The 22,527-nt window shown below is 41.5% G+C and overlaps 1 protein-coding gene across 1 annotated transcript; it reads right to left on the bottom strand.

The window, feature by feature from the left end:
- Positions 1-516: 516 nt before the first annotated feature.
- Positions 517-20,821, bottom strand: abcc2 (ATP binding cassette subfamily C member 2). Its single transcript, XM_030106163.1, is given in 32 exon segments — positions 517-895; positions 1,949-2,143; positions 2,401-2,567; positions 2,643-2,801; positions 3,414-3,557; positions 3,812-3,913; positions 4,081-4,207; positions 4,307-4,506; positions 4,605-4,760; positions 5,122-5,276; positions 5,696-5,915; positions 6,020-6,122; positions 6,222-6,357; positions 6,592-6,775; positions 6,933-7,100; positions 7,332-7,508; positions 9,853-9,979; positions 10,068-10,134; positions 10,245-10,329; positions 10,423-10,569; positions 10,663-10,800; positions 10,963-11,028; positions 12,290-12,544; positions 15,092-15,269; positions 16,559-16,737; positions 16,848-17,103; positions 17,199-17,254; positions 17,389-17,511; positions 17,618-17,758; positions 17,854-18,000; positions 19,163-19,333; positions 20,588-20,821. Coding segments are annotated over 32 exon segments (4,707 nt in total). The 5' UTR covers positions 20,633-20,821; the 3' UTR covers positions 517-762.
- Positions 20,822-22,527: the final 1,706 nt, after the last annotated feature.

Genomic DNA, 22,527 nt, shown 5'->3' with positions numbered 1-22,527 from the left:
CGGTAAGGAAATAAAATATGCTGTGTTTGGTGTGAATACCTTTGAGATTTGGTGAAGAAGTGTGTGAGAAACATACAATCTGAGGTGTTGGCTGTGTAATGTGAATATCGTTTTCAGGTTGTTTTGCCCCTGGTGGGAGGTGGTCGGCTCAGAGAATATTCTGCTTGGTGTTATCTTAAAGTGTAGCTTTTCTAGTTTCATATGAGACCAAGTATGTGTGGTGGAGCAGACGAATCTTGCGTTCTGCTGCGTTTTGTGTCGGGAGGTGTGGACAATATGTTGTAAATGACGTGATATGATAATCTCGGCTGTGCAATATCATACATGGGCACATCCCTATTTGTAGACTATGTTGTAGTCTTTTTTTAATTCACTTGTGTATTTAATGATTCACATGCTCTATTTGTTGTCATACAAACTGAACAATGTCTGCATGCACACATAAAACTGCATTTCAACACACGTTATTTGGATCGCAAACTTGATCAAAAATTCACCAAAGGATGTCTCACCTTCTCAGTAAAACCTTTTATTTTCATTTTTCAGCAACAAATAACAATTTACACCTCCCCACAGATGTTTAGCTATACCCAGAAAAAAAGACAGTACTCTAATAAAAGCATTGACATAATACATTATGTACATTCAAATGATTATTTCATGCTATTTTTTTTCCCATAAATATAATACACACAGAAGTAACCAATATGTAAACAATCATCTGTACATAGTTTGTGGATTTCACTAATCAGTACGTTCAAATTAGAGAGCTGTCGAGCTGTCTTGTTGAGTTATTCCAGCATCCTTCGCCATCGCATAGAAATGCCCTTTGTTTGAAAGCAGGTTCTGCGGGGTGTCAAACTCCACAATTCGACCTGCGTCAAGCACCATTACCCTGTGAGAGAGGAACACAGACACAAACATTAACATATTTATTTGAGTTGTCATATTGGTTGTCAGTGGAGACTCATACAGTGATGAACAATCTGAAATGTGATGGGAGGCATAATGGCATGAGTTGTCAGAACATGCAAATTCGGCACAGAACGGCCCAGCCAAGTAACGAACCAATGGCATTCTTAATATAGACAGTGCATGTCTCCATACAGTTTTCATATAACGAATACAGTCATGCATTGTGTTCTTCACTCAGTCTCTTATGCTCTTGAGCTGTGTTCTCTTAAATGAAAAGTGACGCTCATCTTAGAAGGTTCACATTTAATTTCATGTATGTGATGTGATGGAGCACACAGGTGCAGTCGCAGAGCCTTTGAGACACATGATACTGAGCCACCCATTGTTTGAAGCACAAACAGATAAAAAGGCTCTACAGACGATGTACATAAAAAGACAAAAATATCCCAAACAAAATAAATTCATACTGGTGCCATAGTTGAAAAAGATGAAGGGTTTCTTGATGGCTCTTTTTATTTCCTGTTTTTTGAAATGCATAAAAAAAAAAACCCTGAAAACACATGTATTAAACGCAACTGGTAAAGCCATGTTTGAAGCGAAAATAAAAAGTGCTAAAATAGTGCTATAATACTCAAAGGAGATAATATATTTTCTTGCTGAATAACATGTATGCTGAATGTGTCCCCATTTCTTCAGTTTTTTTTTCCATTGTGTCATTTTAAGATGTTTTCTATCTTGTCCATTTCTTGGCCATAAATGTTTGGGTTGTACAACAGCAAAAGGATGAAATACACTGTTGAGGTTTTTAGGTTTATTTTTGTTTCGTCACTTAATAACATTTGGTATTTTATGTATGCTGGCATCACGTTTTCAGCCTATGAGAGATTTTCAGAAGTGAATAAATATAAACATATATATATATATATATATATATATATGTATATATATATATATATATATTGTGCTTTACGTGATCCGTTAAAATGTACATTTGGAAGAGATCGGCACTCCATTTTGAGCATCGTGAACATACCTTGAGCTGTCCATGATGCTGTGCAGACGGTGGGCAATGGTCAGAACGGTGCAGCTGGAAAACTCTTTACGGATGGTGTTCTGAATCAGATTGTCTGTCTCCAGGTCGACGGCTGCCGTAGCCTCGTCCAGGATGAGGATGCGAGACTTTCTCAGCAATGCTCGAGCAAGACACAACAGCTGCCTCTGTCCAACACTAGAAAGAGATTGATGATGATGATGATGATGATGATGGTGATGATGTCATTTTTTTGATTATTCGTTTTGCAACAAAAATGCCCCAAAAAGAGGCTAAATTCAATGAGAGTTGGTGGAAATGTGTAACATTTGACCAGTGAAGAAGATAGTATTGATTCTGTGAGATGGGGTATCATATGGCCAACTTAGATATTATATACTGTATATCAGGAGACTATATGAGCGAGATAGTTTCTTTGTTATTTTTATGCTCACCTGAGGTTCTCTCCTCCTTCAGAAACTTCATGTTGCAGTCCTTCCTTCAGCCCAGCTGCAAAGTCCTTCAGATGAGAGAGCTCAAGCACTTTCCAGACATCTTCATCACTGAATTTGTCAAACGGGTCCAGGTTCATCCTCAGCGTTCCACAGAACAAGACTGGGTCCTGAGTCAACAGACTTGTATTAGTTGTCATATCTTTTTAAAGTTCAAATGCTCTGTCTAAAATTGTCGCGCCTACCTGTGGTATGATTGTGAGGTTAGATCTCAAGTCGTGCAGCCCCAGTTTGGCAATGTCTATACCGTCAATGAGGATGCGACCTTCAGCAGCCTCGATAATTCTAAACAGGCAGTTCGTCAGACTTGACTTTCCAGCTCCAGTGCGGCCCACTATACCAATCTGAATACGAGTGAGGGGAAACAGCAATTAAAATCTGATTTAAAAACAAGGGATTTAATCTGAGTGCAGCTAATGAGCATGTGCGAGTCTAGAAAAAGCCACAATATCAGCATGAGTCTACCAAACAAACTGCGGTAGGTTATTTGAAAGCGCGGTGATCGTGTAACTTGCAAACAGCTGCGCTGTGAGGGGATGCTGATTGAGCTTTGAAAGGCTCAGCGCATATACTGTTCCCTTAAAGATTTTGATCAGTGGCTGTGCGATGCTGAAGCGCAGAAAATGTAAAGCTTGTTCTCAGAAAAATACAACAAATAACTTGTGACAAATAACTTGTGACTTCAGTCAGGAATGCTGCAAAAGAGCAACTGAGACTGCATTACAGTCAATCAAACGTCTGCAAAGATCAAAGGCAACAGCTGAAATATGATGAAAGAAAGTAAAGAATCAAAAATACAAGCGTTTTCATTTAGGAGGGCTGATTTTACCATCATTTAAAAAAGTTCCAGTAGAGACCTTTCAGCCCGCAGTTGAGCTCTGAAGGTAGTTTGGTAAGAGAACTGTTTTCATTTTATTTCTTATTACACACACACACACACACACACACACACACACCTTCTCAGCGCTGCCAATATCACATGTGATTCCATGCAGCACCAGGTCTAATCCAGGTCGGTAACGGACTTTGTAGTTTTCAAACTGGAGCCTTCCAGCCTCTGGCCAGTCCTTAGGCGGCCGAGTGTCAGTCACCCACTCAGCCTGTGGAAACAAAGACACACAGGATCAATGTGTGACGGTGCAGAGGCTGTCAGTATAACTCATAGAACCTCTTTCTATTCTGTATCAAAGTGTCCACAAAAGCTACATGTAACGACTACATGATAATATCACCATGTGATCCTAAAAGGCCAATTCAAAATCTAAAGGGTGTATTATATACAATTAAACAGAGCCAGATAAAGATCGAGCAGGTGCATAGAATGCTTCCGTAATCCGTCCTTGCTTCAACATACCTCATTCTCAATCTCGATGTATTCACTCACTCTCTCGACAGCCACAATATTAGTCTCCAGTTCAGAGGTCATCCTTACCAGCCAGTTCAGGGTCTGCGTTACCTGCATCAACAAAGCCCCCACAGGAGATTTATTGCTCGCAGCAGTTTACAATATCATTACCTCTGGGAGAATAAACAGCTCAATCAGTGTCACTGTAATTACTTCCGGTAGCATTCAATATTTTCTGCAGTGTGTTTAATAACAGTGTGGGTGAACAGGTGACTTACATTAAGTGCATAGGATATAGACAGGCCAACAATGCCACTGTCTATAGAATCTCTGGAAATAACAGCAAACAAACAGGAAAAAAACACCACCAGGTTTCCAAGGAACTCCAGACGGATAGCCAACCATCTGTACAAACAAACATGCAAATATAAGGCATCATACAGGAAAACACTGGAAGTTTAACATACGGGTAGAGATGAGTTTGCTGTGTGTTTAATATCTAACCTGTTTGACACTATCCACGGATAGACACTCTTGACATTTTCATCAATAGTGATTTCATTGTGTTTAAGAAACCGCTCTTGATGATTGTAGGCTCTGATCACCGTCAGACCCGACACCGTCTCTCCGAAATGGGAGTATATTGGAGAGCGAGACACAGAGTCCAGCCGACGTAGCTGTCTTGAAGTAGCAACATAGAAGCGCTAAACATAGAAAACATCCCACCCCCACAAAAAAATCATGAATCATGAATGTTTGAAAGATTCATAAAGATTTCATTTTCTTGTCTCATTCGACCTACCTGTACAAAGTAGTAGATTATAGCCAGAGGGACGAGGACGATGGTAAAGAAAGGAGTGGCCAGACAGATGACAAAAAGTGTCCCCAGCACACCCAGCAGACAGAGGATCCAGGAGCGCAAGGAATTTGGAATAGCTTCATCGATGGTGAAAATGTCCTGCAAGACCAATGCTGATATGATGAGTTCTTCAGCTAACGAGTTCCAATGCTCTCTCAGAATCCACTGTCTGATGACAAGCTGTCCTCCAGTAACACTGTCACTTCCTTGCTGGACAAGAACATATTTAAAACACTGAAGGGGACTTTGAACAGAAAAGACAAACGACACAAAAAGAAGAGTTCAAGCTCAAAATGCTTTAAAGGCCTTGTCTCTGCATGTGTTCTTTTTGCCCTTGTTAGTTCATCAGGAGCCACAAAATCAACAACTAAACAACCATTTTGATAACAAATATACAAACAGCCCTTAATCATTGAAACGCGCACACACACAAACAAGGAAGAAAACACTTAAACCAAACCTTTGCAAAGCGATTCACCACTCTTCCAATCGGTGTCGTGTCGAAGAAAATCATGGGAACGCGCATCATGTTTTTGAGCAGCCGTTCATGCAGGATACGGGATGCAGCGATGTTAGCATTGACCAGAATCAACGTGCCGAGGAACACAAACAAACCTGCAAAGCAGTCATACCGGTACAGTTGAAGGCAACGCAAAAAAAAATCCACTGAATTTTTACATTCACAAATGCTAAACAGCACACTTTTACTTGTACTGTAAAACCAGGAAAAAAAAACAAAAACAAAACAAAAAAGGACCACTGACAACATGTGTCCTGAACTGTGTTGTGAGAATGTCAAGGGAAGTAAATGCATAGTCTCATCTAGAGTTATTAACGAATCAATGATGTGCAAAATAAATACACATGAATAGGTCACTTTATAGCAATAGCGCATATTAATGATTATAACTCAAAATATGTTATATTCATTGACTAGTCATGTGAAGGAAGCCTAGAAAAGAATGAACATAAAAACAAACGTATATAGTCTGTAAGAATCTGAAAATATTTTAAAGAACTGAATGTATAATTACCCTGAGCCAGTCCCAGAGCTCCAAACACTCCCACTCTCAAATCTCTCAGCGATGAAGGGTATGTCTCGTTTACGTAAACCACTGCATCGTTGGTCCACTCACTGAGCCACAGGTTCTGGCCAACAAAAGCTATGTTCTGGATGAAGTAAACCACAAAAGCCATGGTGGTGTATCCCCACCCCATGGCTCGCATGTACTGGAGGAATACTGAAAACTTCACCTAGACATCAAGAAAAGAATACACTCGTTATTTAAAAAAAAAAACCTAACTATTTAGCATTTATGCATGTAAATAAATTAGTGTTTAATCGAAGGAGAATATACCCGTCCTGTTTCCATTGCTTCTTTCTCTATTAGCTTCTGGCCTTTCGTTAAGTCATCAGCCTTTTCTGTTTTTTTTACAGAACTGTTTTTCCTTCGTCTGATGCTAGGGAAAAAAAAAAAAAACAATGTCAGAACTCTCCATTTACTGTTAATTAAAAAGCACAACAGCTTTGTGCAGTGCACCACTCGGCTGTACTCGAACCTGCTGTTACGCTGGCTGCGGCGAATAGAATTTTCTCTCTTCAAAGTAGAAGAAACCACATCCTCCAAAGGAGTATCCAGGTCAGTGTTTTCACTGTCGGGGAGGAGCTCTAAGTCTTCCATATTCTGGCTATGTTCTGAAAAACAAGTAGAGAGAATGTCACACATATACGCAGGACAAGCATCGTGAACTCATCATGAAAAACGTTCTGTCCGAGCTTTGAGGTAAAATATTACAAAAGGCCAAGTGCATCTTCCACTGGCTGAAAGTGCATTCCAGATCTTCACGTTACATCAGACCTAACTGAACAGTGAACGAACAGTAATTTGCTCTGTTAGTTCTCCTGCTGTGACAGGAAGGCTGTAATTACCTGACTCTGAACGGGTTCGAGTTCTTTGCTCTTTGGCATATGTGTCAAGAAACTCTGAGAAAGCCCCTCCGCTGGCGCGGAGGCTGCTATAGGACCCGACCTCTGAAACAACACCGTCCACCAAGACCACTATTTCATCAACATGAGGCAAAAAGCTCACTCCGTGAGTCACCAGGATACGAGTCTGCAACACACAAAGACACACTGAAGAGAAAAACATATATCTAACAACATGAATAATACTCATAATCATACTGAGAAACCAGTCTTATCCTATATTCCCTTAACTTTATCAGGATTATAAACATATATAGGTAAAACTGAATGCATAAAACCCAAACCTTGTTCTGGAGTATTCCTTTGGGACCAATAACATTTTCAAAGAGGTGCTTTCCTACATGTGCGTCCACCGCAGAGAGAGGATCGTCTAACAGATATATATCAGCTTGACTGTAAGCGGCCCTGGCCAAGCTCACACGTTGCTTCTGCCCTCCGGAGAGGTTGATACCCTGAGAACAGAAGAGTGGGACAAAAAAGACATGTTTTTATCAAGGAAGCACAAGCATGTTGTGTGTGTTTTTTCTTCAAAGTAGCAGTTCTGCCATGTCCACCAGAGCTACGTACATTTATTTTCAATATAAGCTCACATTAGTACACATTTATTGGTCTGGATTTTCTCAAATGGCCAGATAGGAAGCATTAAATATCACATTCAAATCCTTTCAATATGAAACACTCACTTTCTCTCCAATTTCAGTGAGGGCCCCTCCAGGCAGCAGCTCCAAGTCGGGTTCAAGGGCACAAGCCTTTATGACTTCTTTGAACCTCCTTTCGTCGTTGGGAGAGCCAAACAGGACATTATCCTTCAAGGTGGCGTTTTGGATCCAGGCTTGTTGAGGCACATATGCAATAGAGCCCTGAACAGAAGCACGAGATGAGTCGGACTCTTTTCACAACACGTGTTATTAAAGCTGAAGATGAATAAAAGTTATTGATCAGCCCAAAACGTGTACTCGCTAAAACCTTTCTGGGCACACCTGTGAAAAGCTTCATACTGTGCTTCAAAAAAACAAAAACACATGTTCAATTAAAGCTGCTGTAGGCAGGATTTTGCCAGTCAATGCTAATTTTTCTGTGTTTTCTTTGGATTAAATGTTAGAGTATCCATTGATAATCCTTTAGGAGTGTAGCATAATTGCACTACCGCGAGGGCGCAGCGTTCCCATCTGTCTCTGTTCTGAGCTGAAAAGGAATCTCGACCGCTCCCGGTATCTTTGACCAATCAGAAGAGCCCCTGAGGCTCTAACCATGATTGTTCGAGGGGCGTTCGTCGCACGTTCTTGTGGGAGGGGCTTAACTTGCGTAAGGGCGTGATGTCAGAGAAAACAGGACAGGATTGGCTGTGCTGGGTTTCAAATCGCCATCTTGCTTAGGTAACCCTAAGCAAGATGGCGGAGATGCCGAATCCTGCCTACAGCACCTTTAAGCTGTCTTTGTGATGGGGTTACTGGGTAGCTGAAAAAAACAGCAAAATGATTTTTAATGACAGATCACAATTTTAAATCACTCTTTTTGACTCAAATAGATCAATCTTTTTATATTAATGCAAAATCACTGTAATTTCCATTATAATTCTACAATAATAAAATGAATTTATTTAACTGAATTAAGAGGGTGGACCCAAAAGAAACCGGAATTTGGTTGTAACTTTTTATTTCTTACATTTCAAAATGAAACACCACTGTCGCCTTCAAAATAATCTCCATTCGCATTAAAGCTAGGGTCGGCGATCTTGGAAAACTAGCATGTAGCACGAATGTAGCATCTCCCGAAGGCTCCACCTTGCTCCCATCCCATTGGAGGAGCTCCCGTTGGGAGCGAACGCACTGGACGCGGAAGCGCCGCGCGCACGGAGTTTGTGATTGCCTCCAATGTTATTAACCTTTCTGACTGCCCGCACACAACGCGCATAGGAGCGCAGCGCGCCCGCTCCGCTTCGTTCTATTTTCACATGAGCACCGAGAGCGCCTTGGCAACGCACGTGAGCACTGAACCAGGGCCAGTGCACGCCATTGAAATGTACGCGCAAGGGGCTGGTAGAACGGCGAAGGGATTTGATTGGTTTCTTAAGAACGCCTTACGATTGGTCGGAGTTTTTAAGGTCCTTTGGCCGTTGCAGTTGTGAGATTTTTTCCGCACCTTTTTCCGTCCTCATAATGTACTGACTTCTCCCAGGGGCCAAGGAGCATTTCACTCAGTATGACAAAAAGTGCTTTTGGACAACATCGTCTACCCTCGCTTCAATGCAACGCTCCAGCCATGTTTCCCACTTCACAAATGTGTCGGCAAACTCGTGCGTAATTGTGCCTTTAAGGGCCGGCTGCAGTTTTTCTTTCACCTCCTCCACATCTGCAAACCGCTGTCCCTTCAGCTCCTTCTTCAACTTGGGGACCCAAGAAAAAGTCACATTGGGCTAGATCCGGTGAATAAGGCGGATGGGGGAGAAGAAGTCATCCCATTCTTCGCCAGAAACTGCGTGACGCGCAGCGCCTTGTGCGCTGGCGCACTGTCATGGTAGATCCACCAGTCTCCACTCCGCCACAACACGGGCCGCTTCCTCCTCACATCCTCACAGAGCCGTCTTAGGACTTCGATGTAGTAGTCCTGATTTACAGTTTGACCTGGAGGGAAAAACTCGCTGTGGACGATACCCTGGTCATCGAAAAAGCAGATCGCAATTGTTTTAATGGCTGAGCGGACCTGATGGGCGGACATCTGGCCCTTCTCAAACTGCCCGAAACACTCATGGACCTGAGTCTTCCCCAGAGCATCATCCTTGTAGGCTTGCTGCAACAAGGTGAGTGTTTCTGCTGCTGTTTTTCCCAGCAAAAAGCGAAATTTAATGTTTGCGTGCTGCTCTGGCTTTCCAGTCAATGTCGCCATTTTGGAAAAATCGCAGAGGGGAACTGCACTCTGTTACTATAAATGGTGCGTGACAGACATCAGTGTCACTCTGGGATCTCAGATTTTTCACAGATATCCATGAGGCTTACCTGTAGCACATCTGACGGCCAAAAATCAAAACTCATTATTATTTGTATTTTATGACCACATTCCTGTTTCTTTTGGGTCCGCCCTCATATGTGCAAAACACAATCCTCAAATTGCTCTGAGAGATTCACATTTATTTTAATTAACCCTTCAAAGATTGTGTGCATGTTAAATTTGCCACTATGTGACTTGTCGAGTCAGAAGTGTCACCTGGATGTTGATGAAGCCTTTGGTGCTGTGCATCTCTCCCAAGAGGGCTGAGATGAGAGAGGACTTCCCTGAGCCGACAGCTCCCACCACTGCCACTAACTGACCAGGTTTGATTTCCAAAGACACACTGCAAAACACACCTAGAATCAGTATTTTCAGGATTGGACAGTACATTCTGTAAAATTAATATACTGCATGTCTGTATGTAGATATACTTTTTCAGTAGCGGTTCAGCATCTCTTTCCCAAGCAAAGGTACCATCACATACACTGACAGCAGTTTCTGAAAGACAGAAGGAAAGGACACAGATGTATAAATAGAGAGCCAAGCTGTTATCTTAAGAGGATAAATAAACCTCATGGCTCAGGAATGAATACTGAAGGATAACATACTGAAACTAGAGTCGTGTTGCACAGCGCCAGCTTCAATGTCCTCGCCTGACAGGAACTTCTCCAGGCGCTTCTTTGACACTGTGGTCTGAGATTTAAAAAATATATATATATCAGGTGAAGACGTGTATTTTCACAGGTTCACAATTTGTGAATGTCCAGTCTTTTGTCCCTCTCTTACTTGCACAATAGAAGCGATAAGCATGGGCAGCATGGCCAGGGGGAATCGGAGGATGTTGAAGAGGGAAATTGAGGTGAAAGCTTTCTCTGGTGTTAACACGTTGTCTGGACTGACGCTCACAAAGACGGCAAATGAGGCCAGAGACACCTGTTAAGGAAAGAAAAAACACTATCAAAAATAGATGGGCAAAATATCACCTCTGATAAACTGCTGCCATCGTGTCCTATCGATATGACTCACAAGAGCTGGAGCGCAGGTGAAGAAAAAGGTGGACACAGATGACAGGTAGGAAAATTTCTTCATGACTTTCAATTCTTTCTCCCGGATGCCTTCCGCTTGAGCCTGGAAAGATGGCTCCCATGCATACAACTTGAGGATCTGGCGAGTAATTGGAAGATAACCACAAGAACATGATCACAAGTGGAGTCAGACTTACAGAACAGAGCATTATTACTATTTCAGCCAGGGAACGAGGGCCAATAAATCCTTGGTGGTGGTTAATCTGATCAAGTTGTTGCAGTTTCACATAAGGGCACTCACCTTGATCCCATTGAGCATTTCATTCATGACTTTCAGTCTGTCATCTTTAAACTTCATGTTTTCTATCTGAAAGGGAAAAAAATATATATAATTACACACTACAATGTGATTCAATATTGACCACAAACAGGCAATGCAGAAATACTAGAAGACATCGAATACTACAGATTTATTGTAAAACAAATTCAAATTAAACCTAGGGTAGGCGACGTTGTCCAAAAGCAGTTTTTGTCATACTGAGTGAAATGCTCCTTGCCCCCTGGGAGAAGTCAATACATTATGTGTACAGAAAAACGTGCGAAAAAAATCTGACAACTGGAGCGGCCAAAGGACAGTAAAAACTCCAACCAATCGTAAGGCGCGGACCGCTCTTAAGAAACCAATCACATGCTTCCCCCCCACCCCTCCTCCCCCTCGCGTGAAAAACTGAACGGAGCAGAGCGGGCGCGCTGCAGAGCATGAGCCACGGCGCGCGCGGCCGTTTTTTGCGGAGTTTTTCTCTTTACTGACGCGTAAGTGAATGACGATTATTGTCTGTATTGGCCTGCCATACGCGTTGTGTGCGGGCAGTCAGATAGGTTAACATGGGAGGCAATCAGAAACTCCGTGCGTGGCACTTCCGCGTCCAGTGCGTTCTCCCCGTAACAGCGGGAGCTCCTCCAATGGGGTGGGAGTTGGGTCGAACTAGGCGGAGCCTTGGGGAGATACTACATTCGAATACATGCTAGTTTTCCAAGATCGCCAACCCTAGCTTCAAGTGTTTAAAGTCGCACAATGTGTTGAACATTTTAAATGATCACTTAACCCTTAACGAATAAATAAAATATTTATAAAGTCACTCTAATGGAATGTCAAGAAATGCAGCAAAAGATTACAGCGCATATTCATTCACAAATTGTAATTTCTAAAAAGTCATTTTCAAGCAAAGAACAACCTGCATGTAAAAAATATTCAAATACAATTCCATCTCTGAACGAGTTTAAATTAACTCAGTGAACAAGGTAAGAGCTGCAACAATACTTTATATCTATTAGATCTGTTTTCATTTAGTTTAAAGATAGTTGGATTTTATTATAATATTTTTAATATGTTTGACCAAACTGATTACTGAATAACTGGAAGCTCAGTCTCCCCCATGTATCACACTGCCAAGACACCAAGACACTGATGCTATTTTTACATGCAAAATACCTGTTGCTTACATGCAAGTCTGCCTGTTTTCTGATTGTGGTTTAGGAGATAAATATTAATTTAATCAGCTAAATTTCATTTTGTAGCATACAAATAGGAAGCTGACAACTCACTACATATCTGAAATTCAGCTTACCTAATATTGTCTGGCCTTGTTGGCTATCAGCCCATTTATTGGCACCATTAGCACCATGACGGCCAGTCCTGCGAGCACAGAGGGTCCCAACTCAATCCACAGGAAAGCGATGGATATGATGATCTGAAGAGGACAGGACCAGAGCAGGTGGATGAAGTTGGTCACGTCATTGAAGCGCTGGGCATCTGCTGAAATCAGGTTCACGGTTTCCCCGACTGTTGACTCTTTGCGGGTGTCGTTGGATACCACCAGTGCCTTGAAAAAGAAGGGAAAGAAGAAATGAAAGAGAATATTGTAAAATTAAATCAAGTGAGTGGCAAATGCAAACACAATGAACAAACAACTTTATGATCTCGGATGGAAAAAGCAGCGGGGGGGGGGGGGGGGGGGGGGGGCGCAATTAAATCTACAGCAGTCATTTCAACTGTAGGTGAAATCATCACTGACAGCAAACTCTGATGCAGTCTGCAAACACCAAAAGTGCAGCTGACAGTGCTCCTGAACATATCACACACACACACACACACACACACACACACACACACACACACACACACATATACACTGCTCAAATAAATTAGAGGAACACTTCGTAAACATAAGATCTAAACGGGGAGAAAAATGATCTTGAATATCTTTTCTGATAAGTAGGTGATGTATTAGTAACAAAATGTTGCCACATAATTTGATAGAAATGAAAAGAATCACCCTATGGGGGGGGAAATCAAAGACACCCCAAAAATGAAAATGAAAAAATGATGCAGCAGACTGGTCCATTTTGCCAGAATGTCAGAACTCAAAATTATTCTCAGTACTTTGTGTGGCCCCCATGTGCTTGTTCGCATGCCTGACAACGTCGGGGCATGCTGCTAATGAGACGACAGATGGTGTCCTGGGGGATCTCCTCCCAGATCTGGACCAGGGCATCACTGAGCTCCTGGACATTCTGAGGAGCAACCTGGAAGCACCTGATGGACCTAAACATAATGTCCCAGAGGTGTTCTATTGGGTTTAGGTCAGGTGAACTGTTGTTAATGTGTAATGTTGAATCTGCTGTCTGTGCAGCACTTTGGAAACTGTCTTTAGTTGTTAAAATGTGTTATATAAATAAAGTTGGATTGGACTGGATGTGAACGTGGGGGCCAGTCAATGGTATCAATTCCTTCATCCTCCAGGAACTGCCTGCATACCCGAGCCACATGAGGTCGGGCATTGTTATGGACCAGCAGGAACCCAGGTCCCACTGCACCAGCGTAGGTTCTGACAAAGGGTCCAAGGATTTCATCCCGATACTTAATAGCAGACAGGGTGCCATCATCTAACCTGTAGAGGTCTGTGCGTCCTTCCAGGAATATGCCTTCCCAGACCATCACTGACCCCCCACCAAACTGGTCATGCTGAATGATGTTGCAGGCAGCATAACATTCTCCACAGCATCTCCAGACCCTTACATGTCTGTCGCATGTGCTCACGTGGAACCTGCGCTCATCGGTGAAGACCACAGGGTGCCAGTGGCGTAGTTGCCAATTCCGGTGGTCTATGGCAAATGCCAATCGAGCTCTATGTTGCTGGGCAGTGAGCACAGGGCCCTCTACAGGACATCGGGCCCTCAGGCCACCCTCATGGAGCTTGTTTCTGATTGTTTGGTCAGAAGCATTCACACCAGTGGCCTGCTGGAGGTCATTTTGTTGGACTCTGGCAGCTCTCATCCTGTTACTCCTTGCACAAAGGAGCAGATGCCGATCCTGCTGAGGGTTGAAGGATCTTCGACGGCCCTGTCCAGCTCTCCTGGAGTAACTACCTATCTCCTGGAATCTCCTCCAAACTCTTCAGACTGGGCTGGGAGACACAGCAAACCTTGCAACGGCATGTATTGATGTGCCATCCTGGAGGAGTTGGACTACTTGTGCAGCCTCTGTAGTGTCCAGGTACCGCACCACGCTATCCACAGAGATGTTGATCCAAGCCGAATGAAAAACTACAGTAGTAGAAAGTCAGTCAGTAAAAAAAAATCAGCCAAAAGAGATGAGGAGGGAACCTGGAAAGCCATTTCTGTTTTGGGGGCCGTCTCACTGTTGCCCCTCTGTTGCACCTGTTGTTGATTTAATTAACAACAAAGCAGCTGAAATTCATTAACAACTCCCTCTGCTACTTAAAGGAGAACTATGCAAGATTTGTTTTAGCACTCCCCCTACTGGTCTCCTGTGAAAGTTCACTGTCGTAAACGTTCTCCGCATCACCCCCCCCCCCCCCCCCCCCACCCCCACCCCCACGTGCAGAGAGCGTCCCACTCCCGTTTTCTTTATTTCCGCTCGTCAGACAAAGGTTTTTTCCTGTCTTTTCGGTTCTGCCATCCGTGAGCACCTAAGGGTGGCGTTGCTAACGCTAGCGAGGGTTTCATGTTTGTTTTACACACTTTTATACTTGGAATCCCGTATGAGTGCCCTAAAGCAGATTTGTTCTCGCAAGATGTAGTCGGGTTCGCTCCCCTGCAAGTTGCATGCGCTGTTCTCAGGACACAGACCACGGGGGGAGTGAAGGGACCGGCAAATCACCGTAACATGTCTTTGTTTACCCCCACAGGGATTCTGGAAAATATTTATTGAGGTAAAAAAATTTGCATAGTTCTGCTTTAACCGACCAGATCAATATCCCAATTTGACTGATAGGTTGATATACTCTGATTAAAAAGTGTTCCTCTAATTTTTTTTTAGCAGTGTACGTGTGTGTGTGTGTGTGTGTGTGTGTGTGTGTGTGTGTGTGTGTGTGTGTGTGTGTGTGTGTGTGTATTTTTGCTTTTACCTTTTTGTACACAGCAGCCATGATGGCAGTGCGAACTTGCATTCCCAGCACAAAGCAGCGCTGAAAGTATTGCTGCAGGCACAGAGACTGCAGAACTGCCACCAGCAGCAGCAGTATTGCATACATGTAGCCCACCCAGGCATAACTGGTTTTGTCCTCAGTAAAGGCGATCATCAATCTGAAAAGACAAATAGCATTCCATGATACGCCATCACACGTCCAGCATTTGATCACAGTGATGCAGTCCTGACTGTGTCAAATCCTTGTTTGCTAACGTTAAAGGCATACTTTATGGATCCCCTTGGGGAAATTATTTCTCAGGATTGAACCATCCAATTCATAACTAACCTTAATCATACATGCTATGAGCAGTGAGCTGAGAGCGGACAGGGTCAAGGTTCTTCTTCAGGAACAAATCCACAAACTCAGTGGGATTTCAAATTTCACATTTCATTGACAAAAATCATTCTTATTGTCAACATGAATAAAGGCAAAATGAGATCAGAGAAAAGAGAATTACATGTGATTAATGTTTTCTCTCACACTTTCTTCTTATTCTTGTAACCGGCTGTCATGACAACCACACCTATGAAGAATGCTTAAGTCTGGCTGGGTTCACATTAATGATTTCTAGCATGACACCACCGTGTCTATGAGCAAATGTTGTGAGTCGAATCTTGAGTGATAAGGAGCTTAGAAACAAAAAAAAACATCTTTTGTTCAGAAAAATGCAAACTTACATGAAAACATGTGATGTTAATTTAAACCAAAGGTTCCTTGGCTGAGTTAAAAAATACAATTAATCGACATACACAATTTGCCATGGGTTACCGCTGTGGTATATACGTTTGAGATTACTGATCCTGTGTTAATTATTGACTGCCTGATAGAGGGAGGCAGCCAGTAATAGTTGTAAACAATAATAGAAGGATGTCGACAGAGGTGCCTCAACTCTATAGGTTGTAGGTCAAACACATGTTCGGACAGACATACACTCTGTTGCCAAATGTGTCCGCCTGTCTGCCCACACATGCATATGAACTTTAGTAGAATCCCAGACTTAAACTATAGGATTTAATATCATGTCATGCTATAACAGCTTCAAATCTTCTAGGAACACTTTCCACAAGGTTTAAAAGTGTCATTATGGGAATTCTGGTCCTTTCTTCCACAAGGAAACCCTTCATGAAGCGTTCTGCACGTTCTGGAGCTAATCTGAAGATCACATGAAGTTTGGAGGTCTGTATCTATTGAATCTGGAGAACTTTGTCAACCTCTTGCCAACCATGTGCCTCAGCATCTGCTGACCCACTCTTTGATCTTTCATGTTCTACCGCTTTGTGGCTGAATTGTTGTCATTCGCTAACACTTCCACTTTCTTACAGATTTACTAACAGTTGATTGTAGAAAATGTAAGGAAAGGAGAGTGAAGCCATTCTTTCACAAATGGTGGCAGAAATGACTTACTTGAGGATTTGAGGGCTCACAAAAGAAAGTGCGTCTTGCACAAGTTTGAAGAAAGCAGATTCGATCAGAATCCATTTAAAGGACTTGTAGATGGTTGGAACCAGCCATGAGTTGGGATAGTCTTCACTCTGCTCCTTGTTTTTCTTCTTCTTTCCACCTTTTTTCTTCCCTTTTTCCTCCTAAAAGAAATTTATGTTGAAAAACACAGTGATGACGCAGTCAATGATAACAGCTTTACAAAAAAAGAAACCAAACATAAAGAGCACACATGAAGAAATGTTTCTCTTACCATCATCAAGACATCCTGACTCACACCTTTCCCCAGACCATTAGACATTCCATCATGAAAGTCTTCCTTCTGTGCTTTGTCTCTCTTTGAACTCGCACGCTTTTGCAGCTTCTTCTGATATCGAACCCGAGCTGCATCTAGCTCAGTTTTCATGTTGGAGCTGAAAACCTGGCTGATGTGATCAGTGGTGTCGATATCCTTCAGATCCCACATGTCCTCCTGAACCAGGGGCCTTTTATAACCTTTTACCACCAAACTGAAGAAAAATAATCAAAAACAACCGAACTTGTGTTATATTCATAGAATTATTATTAAATGTTGTTATGCTTTACTTTAATGACTCTATGTTACCTGCTAATAAAATTGAAAGTTATTCTGCTTAAAAAAGTAGCAGCTTTTTCAGGATTCTGCAGGAACACAACAACAAAGACAAAAAAACACGTTTTGAATTAACAGCAGGTTTGTGATGAACACATAGCACTGAATATGACCTTCACTGTATCAAAAGGACACACAGAAAACTACATGGGTATATAAGAACCTTTTTCATGTGCTCCTTATCTTCTGGTGAAATATCAGCCACAGCAGAGAGGACAAGTGCAACCAGTTCCAGTCCAAAAGAAATGTAGAAAAGGCAGAAACGGGGAACATCGCTGACCTTTCCCTGGAATGAAAGGTAATTGTGAGCATGAGGAAGTTGTGAAGGGTGAGAAATATACAGTAAGTGGTGTGCCACATCTATAAATAGGGATTTGAATTTTTTGTCATACCTCCCTGAGTGCTGCTCTTATGAGGGTTTGAAAAGGAAAAATATCACAAACAACAAGGAGCAGCCAGAAGAAAAATAGAGTGGCTGAGTCTACATGTTTTTCCTTCCGTCTCAGTCCCTCTTGACACAAAAGAAGAAGGATCTAACAAAAGAAAGAGATTTTAATAGAAAGACATTTCATATTTTTTCTTGTTGAGCAGTGAAACAGAGTATGACTATAGAATCTTGAACATTTACCCATGTGACAGCAAACAGGACAGGGTTTGCATAGTACACTCCAGCAATTTTCTCTGTTTGCGTTGAGTCGCTGTTTGGACCATGACCCTCTGCTATCGTGACTGCCAGGGATGCTATGGCCGTCAGGAATAAGAGAGACACTACAAACTGGAGGACAGAAAAAAGTTAATGCATGCTGAAGATGATCGGTAACACTCTCATGCTGCTGATCATAATGACAGAACAGTCAAGTCCTGTTAAACCCGGAGGCAGGGCTTTATATAACTGGGATGTCTGTCTGAATTATCTGGATTGACAAACCCAGACATTCACAACCCTTGATAAGTGTTACTATGAAGCTGGTTATCAACTCGATAATTCAAACCAGACGTTTCCAATCTTAATCAGAGCTAGTGCACAGAAAAGGGGTGGAGTTTGCAGCGTCTGATCCTGCAGAGCCTTTTATGTAATAGAGGAGCATAAAATGAAGAATATCGTAGTCTGGCTGGATCCCTGAAGTTGATAAGACGAAATCCTGCTTGATGGTAATGTGGAATGTGAGTTCTCTTGCTTTCTCTCAGAATCCAAATACATGCTTGTTTGGCCATCTGGTGACTCTAAAGTGGCTGCAGATGTGAAAGTGTGTGTGTGGGTGTGTTCTGCCTTTGTCCAGTGATCAGCTGGGATAGGTTTCAGCTTTCCATGACCCCAGAGTGGATGCATGAGTGCTGAATGGATGGATCGTCACAAAAGTGATATTGTGTCTCCAAATAGTCACAACGCTTTTGATGCAAAGCTTATTTTTATTAGAACGTCTCAACTGATAAAATAGGGAGCAACGCAATCAAGAATAATAAGAACCACATCAACCGATGCGAGAGCCACCTATGTTGGAACATACTTCTATTTACTTCGGTGGATCTGTAACATTCCTTAAATTTACTTTGTTCTTTTGTGTTAGCTTGTATAACAATTTAAAAATGTATGTCTACCAGTTGCAACCTTTTCTCCCTCTTTGTTCTGCTTGTTTTCTTTTGTTTGGGCTGTCCTCTTTGTCAATTCTCTTGTATTAATTTGTCACCTAAGCAAAACTTAATTTTAATAAGAACAATTAAAAAAATCCAACGACTTGTGAATAATTTATTCTTATGTTAGAAAACGTGTGTACATTGTAAACACAACAGTTATCACAGGAATCACATCTCTGACCACTTAGTAAAATATGTTTTTAATCAAGCTGTTCCCATGGTTAGTAATTGAAATTATTTTCTACCGTATTACATTATAATTACAGCTATGCATTTGTTGGGTGCCTTGTTGTGTGCATTACCTGCTTGCAGAGATATAGCTTGGACATGCGTTTTTTGGTTGTTCTCTTGCAAAGGGAAATCAGGTGGTGGGGGGCACAGAGCCACAGGAAACCCAGCGGGATCCAGACGAGAACCGTCTGCTCCAAACATATTGGGAGATCTGGATCCGCTCTATCCACGTACGATGCATTCTGAGGTGTACACAAATACACACAAACACACACATTATGTAATCAGGCTGACATACCTGACATAACCTGGAGATTATTTACAGACGGCTTGCATCGGTCTTCGCAACCTCAATCAACAAATGACTCATAAGTGATTAAATCCTGACTCATGTGGTTGCTGCTGCCATGTGCAGCACCATGCAGAGTGTGTTTTGTTGGAGAAGCCAAAGGTGGAAAAAGTACAACTATAATGGCAGCATTCAAAAGGGAAAGCAACAGAAGACATGAAGGTGTCAATTAACAAATGAACAAGAGACTTTCAAACCTATGAAGCACTGATGAGTTTCTGAAGCATTGGTTAGCATTTCAGTCTCTTCATCTCAGTTTATTATTATTTCATTCATTGACAAAAGAGAGAACAAAACAAAACAAAATGATTCAATACAATACAAAACAAAACAAAGCTTCCCTAAGTTACGAATGAAAGAGAGCTGAAGAGAGAATTGAACTTATAACTAATTCAACTGAACTGAATAAAGTTCTGCTGTACGGCATCAGAAAAAACAGTGATTCTTTCTATTTTCCAGGAGGGATTTTGGAGGGCAGACTGCTATTTGTTTTGAGCCCATATTGTCTGCACTGCATAGGCAGGTATAAAATAGATAAAATGGTTCTGAGCTTTTAGGGGTTTTTTTTTTTTTTTTTTTTTTTTTTTTTTTTCATTTTTGGTGACTAAATCAAAAATATATTTCTTTGTAGATGGGTTTTTTTTTTCAAAATAAAATATTACATTCAACCGATTAAATATGAGAAAAGGGAAAAAAATTGTATATTTGTTATAGGGCGCAAGATGTTTACTTTGACATGACACATGACAGTTAGACAGCAAACAATTTGATTTTTAAAAGCATCCTGAAAAGTCAAGATTGGTCTACCTATTTTTGGGTGGAAAAATTGTTGAAGCAATGCGTAGCAGCTTATGATGACACAGATGATCTGTATAATAGTACTCCCACAAATAATAAATAAAATAATTAAAATTTAATTAAAAAATAGAAACAACTTTTTAAAAAGTAATTTTAGGACTGCAGTGTTGTCATTTGACAAACACGTTATGTAGTGTTATGCTGTCGTGTCTATTCTTAACTTTATTGTGTAGGTTTTCTAATCTTGTACATGCATGAAATGTATTCTCCCTTTTTTTTTTAATTTAATTTAGAAAACCCACATAGTGAAGAGCAGGTAATGTTTAGAAACCAAATGAACTGAACTCACCCAGAAGACAGACCCACAGTACTCGTCCAGAGCTGGAGAAGACATGGTCCACAGGGCTCGCTTCAGTCACACCAGTCCTACTGGGCAACAAGACGCTTGTTGTCCTCTGGTCTGCAGCTACTGAGGCCGACTCAGAGGCTGCTGCCTTCTCTTCTATCCACCCACAGGGCTGAGACAATTGGAGGATGTAGCTTTGATGGACTTTGATCCATGAAACTTTGAAGCTGAAAGAGAAACTTGACCCCCCCTCCCTGCACAGAAGAAAAAAAAATCCTGTGAACCACTGAACTGTAGTCTTATATTTTGGCAGAAAAGCCTAAGGAAACTTCTCTAAAAAACAAACACGCAAATTCCTGAATGAAAAAACATATGAAGTCAAAAGTCACAAGAAACTCCTGGAGCCTGGTGAACAGAATTGCAGCGGAGAGTCAGTGAGAAGATAAACACAATGACTTGCAGTCCTGTTACTTATTCGTTTCCCTTCTGTTGTGGGGACAGCCCACTAAAAGGAGGGAGCCTGTTTCGGAAAAAGGGGAGTGGACTCATTAGGCCTCCTTTTCCTGTTGTTTCTTGACAGCATGCCTGGCTCTCGCTATGAAGCTGGAACCATTTATGGAACTCAAGTCAGATTTAATCAATCTGATTATTTTCAAGCGGTCATGCATTTGAATACGGCTGTGTGAAAAGATACAAATTGTGAAGAATAATCATTAACTGGGGTGGATCAGGAGGAAAGAGGTGGGTTGGCTGCACAGTGCTGTTCCTCACCCCTCTTTGCTGAGGGGGGAGGGCTGGAGATCAAAACCAGAGGACGTGTTATAACAGGTTCAACTAAACTTGGGTATGGGTCATCAGTCTATAAAACTGTCCATAAAATAGAAGAACTGTACTAAATTTCTCTGAGTATTTAAAAAGCAAATAAAAAAAGAGGCTGGTTTATGTGATTCAAATCTTACTTTATTTATATACGTTAGAAGCACAACAGTGTTTTTGTCACCTCAGCAAAATCGCAAGAATTTAACTTTTTTTCTCACAAGCCAATGCTGACATTTCAACCTGTGCTTTTATTACTTGTTAGGTCAACTACTGCAATGCTCTTCCTTCTGGTCTCCCTAAAGAGAACAGTACGCCTTCAGCTGCTGCAAAATTCATCTAAACATCCACTGATGAGAACCAGAAAGAGTGTATTACACCGGTATTTGTGTCTCTGCACTGACAACCCGTGTGTGCCAGAATCCATTTTCAGAGATTCTCTTCATAGTAATCAAGTTTGCTTTTAGTCTTCCAGGCCACTCAGGTCCTCAATTAGGGTTGTTTTCTTCTTTAGTTATACCAAGTCAATTTGCTATGAGATGTCTCCTGGACAAATGATGTATAGACTAGATCTTTTTCTTTTGTGTTTCTATTATTTTTTTTCATGTGACTTTCTTTTAAGGCAAAGACAAGACAGCTTTCTTTGTGTGGCACATATCAGCAACAATGCACTTCAATGTATCCTCAAAGAAGGATACAAAACAAGAGAAGGAAAAAAAACAATGAAATGTAAAATATAAAAGCAATTGAAAGAACAATAAGCAAAAATGGTGTAAAGGCAGAAGAGCTAAAGATGCAGTGCAACATAAATTCACTTCTGTCTTTACTAAGCAGAAAGATCTTCATCAGGTGTGGTTTTAAATCAAATCAGACCTCCACCAGTTTTTGACTAATTTGTTCCAAACGCTGAGCAAAAACAAACAAACAAACAAATTCTAGAACCAGAATCTTTATGTTTGCTTCTGACTCTGGGGACAGGAAGTAGATTGATTTGATCTGGATGGAGGGAGAAGTCTGGAACACAACAGAAGAGCAGATTCAGAGATTTGTAGACCAGTCGGAAGATTGTTTTTTTCAGTTCAGTTTACTTCTATATGTGTCGTGTCAAATACAACAGTCATTTCTTG

Source organism: Salarias fasciatus, chromosome 13 (genome assembly GCF_902148845.1).
Source record: "Salarias fasciatus chromosome 13, fSalaFa1.1, whole genome shotgun sequence".
NCBI lineage: Eukaryota > Metazoa > Chordata > Actinopteri > Blenniiformes > Blenniidae > Salarias > Salarias fasciatus.
This window is presented reverse-complemented; position numbering and strand designations above follow the sequence as displayed.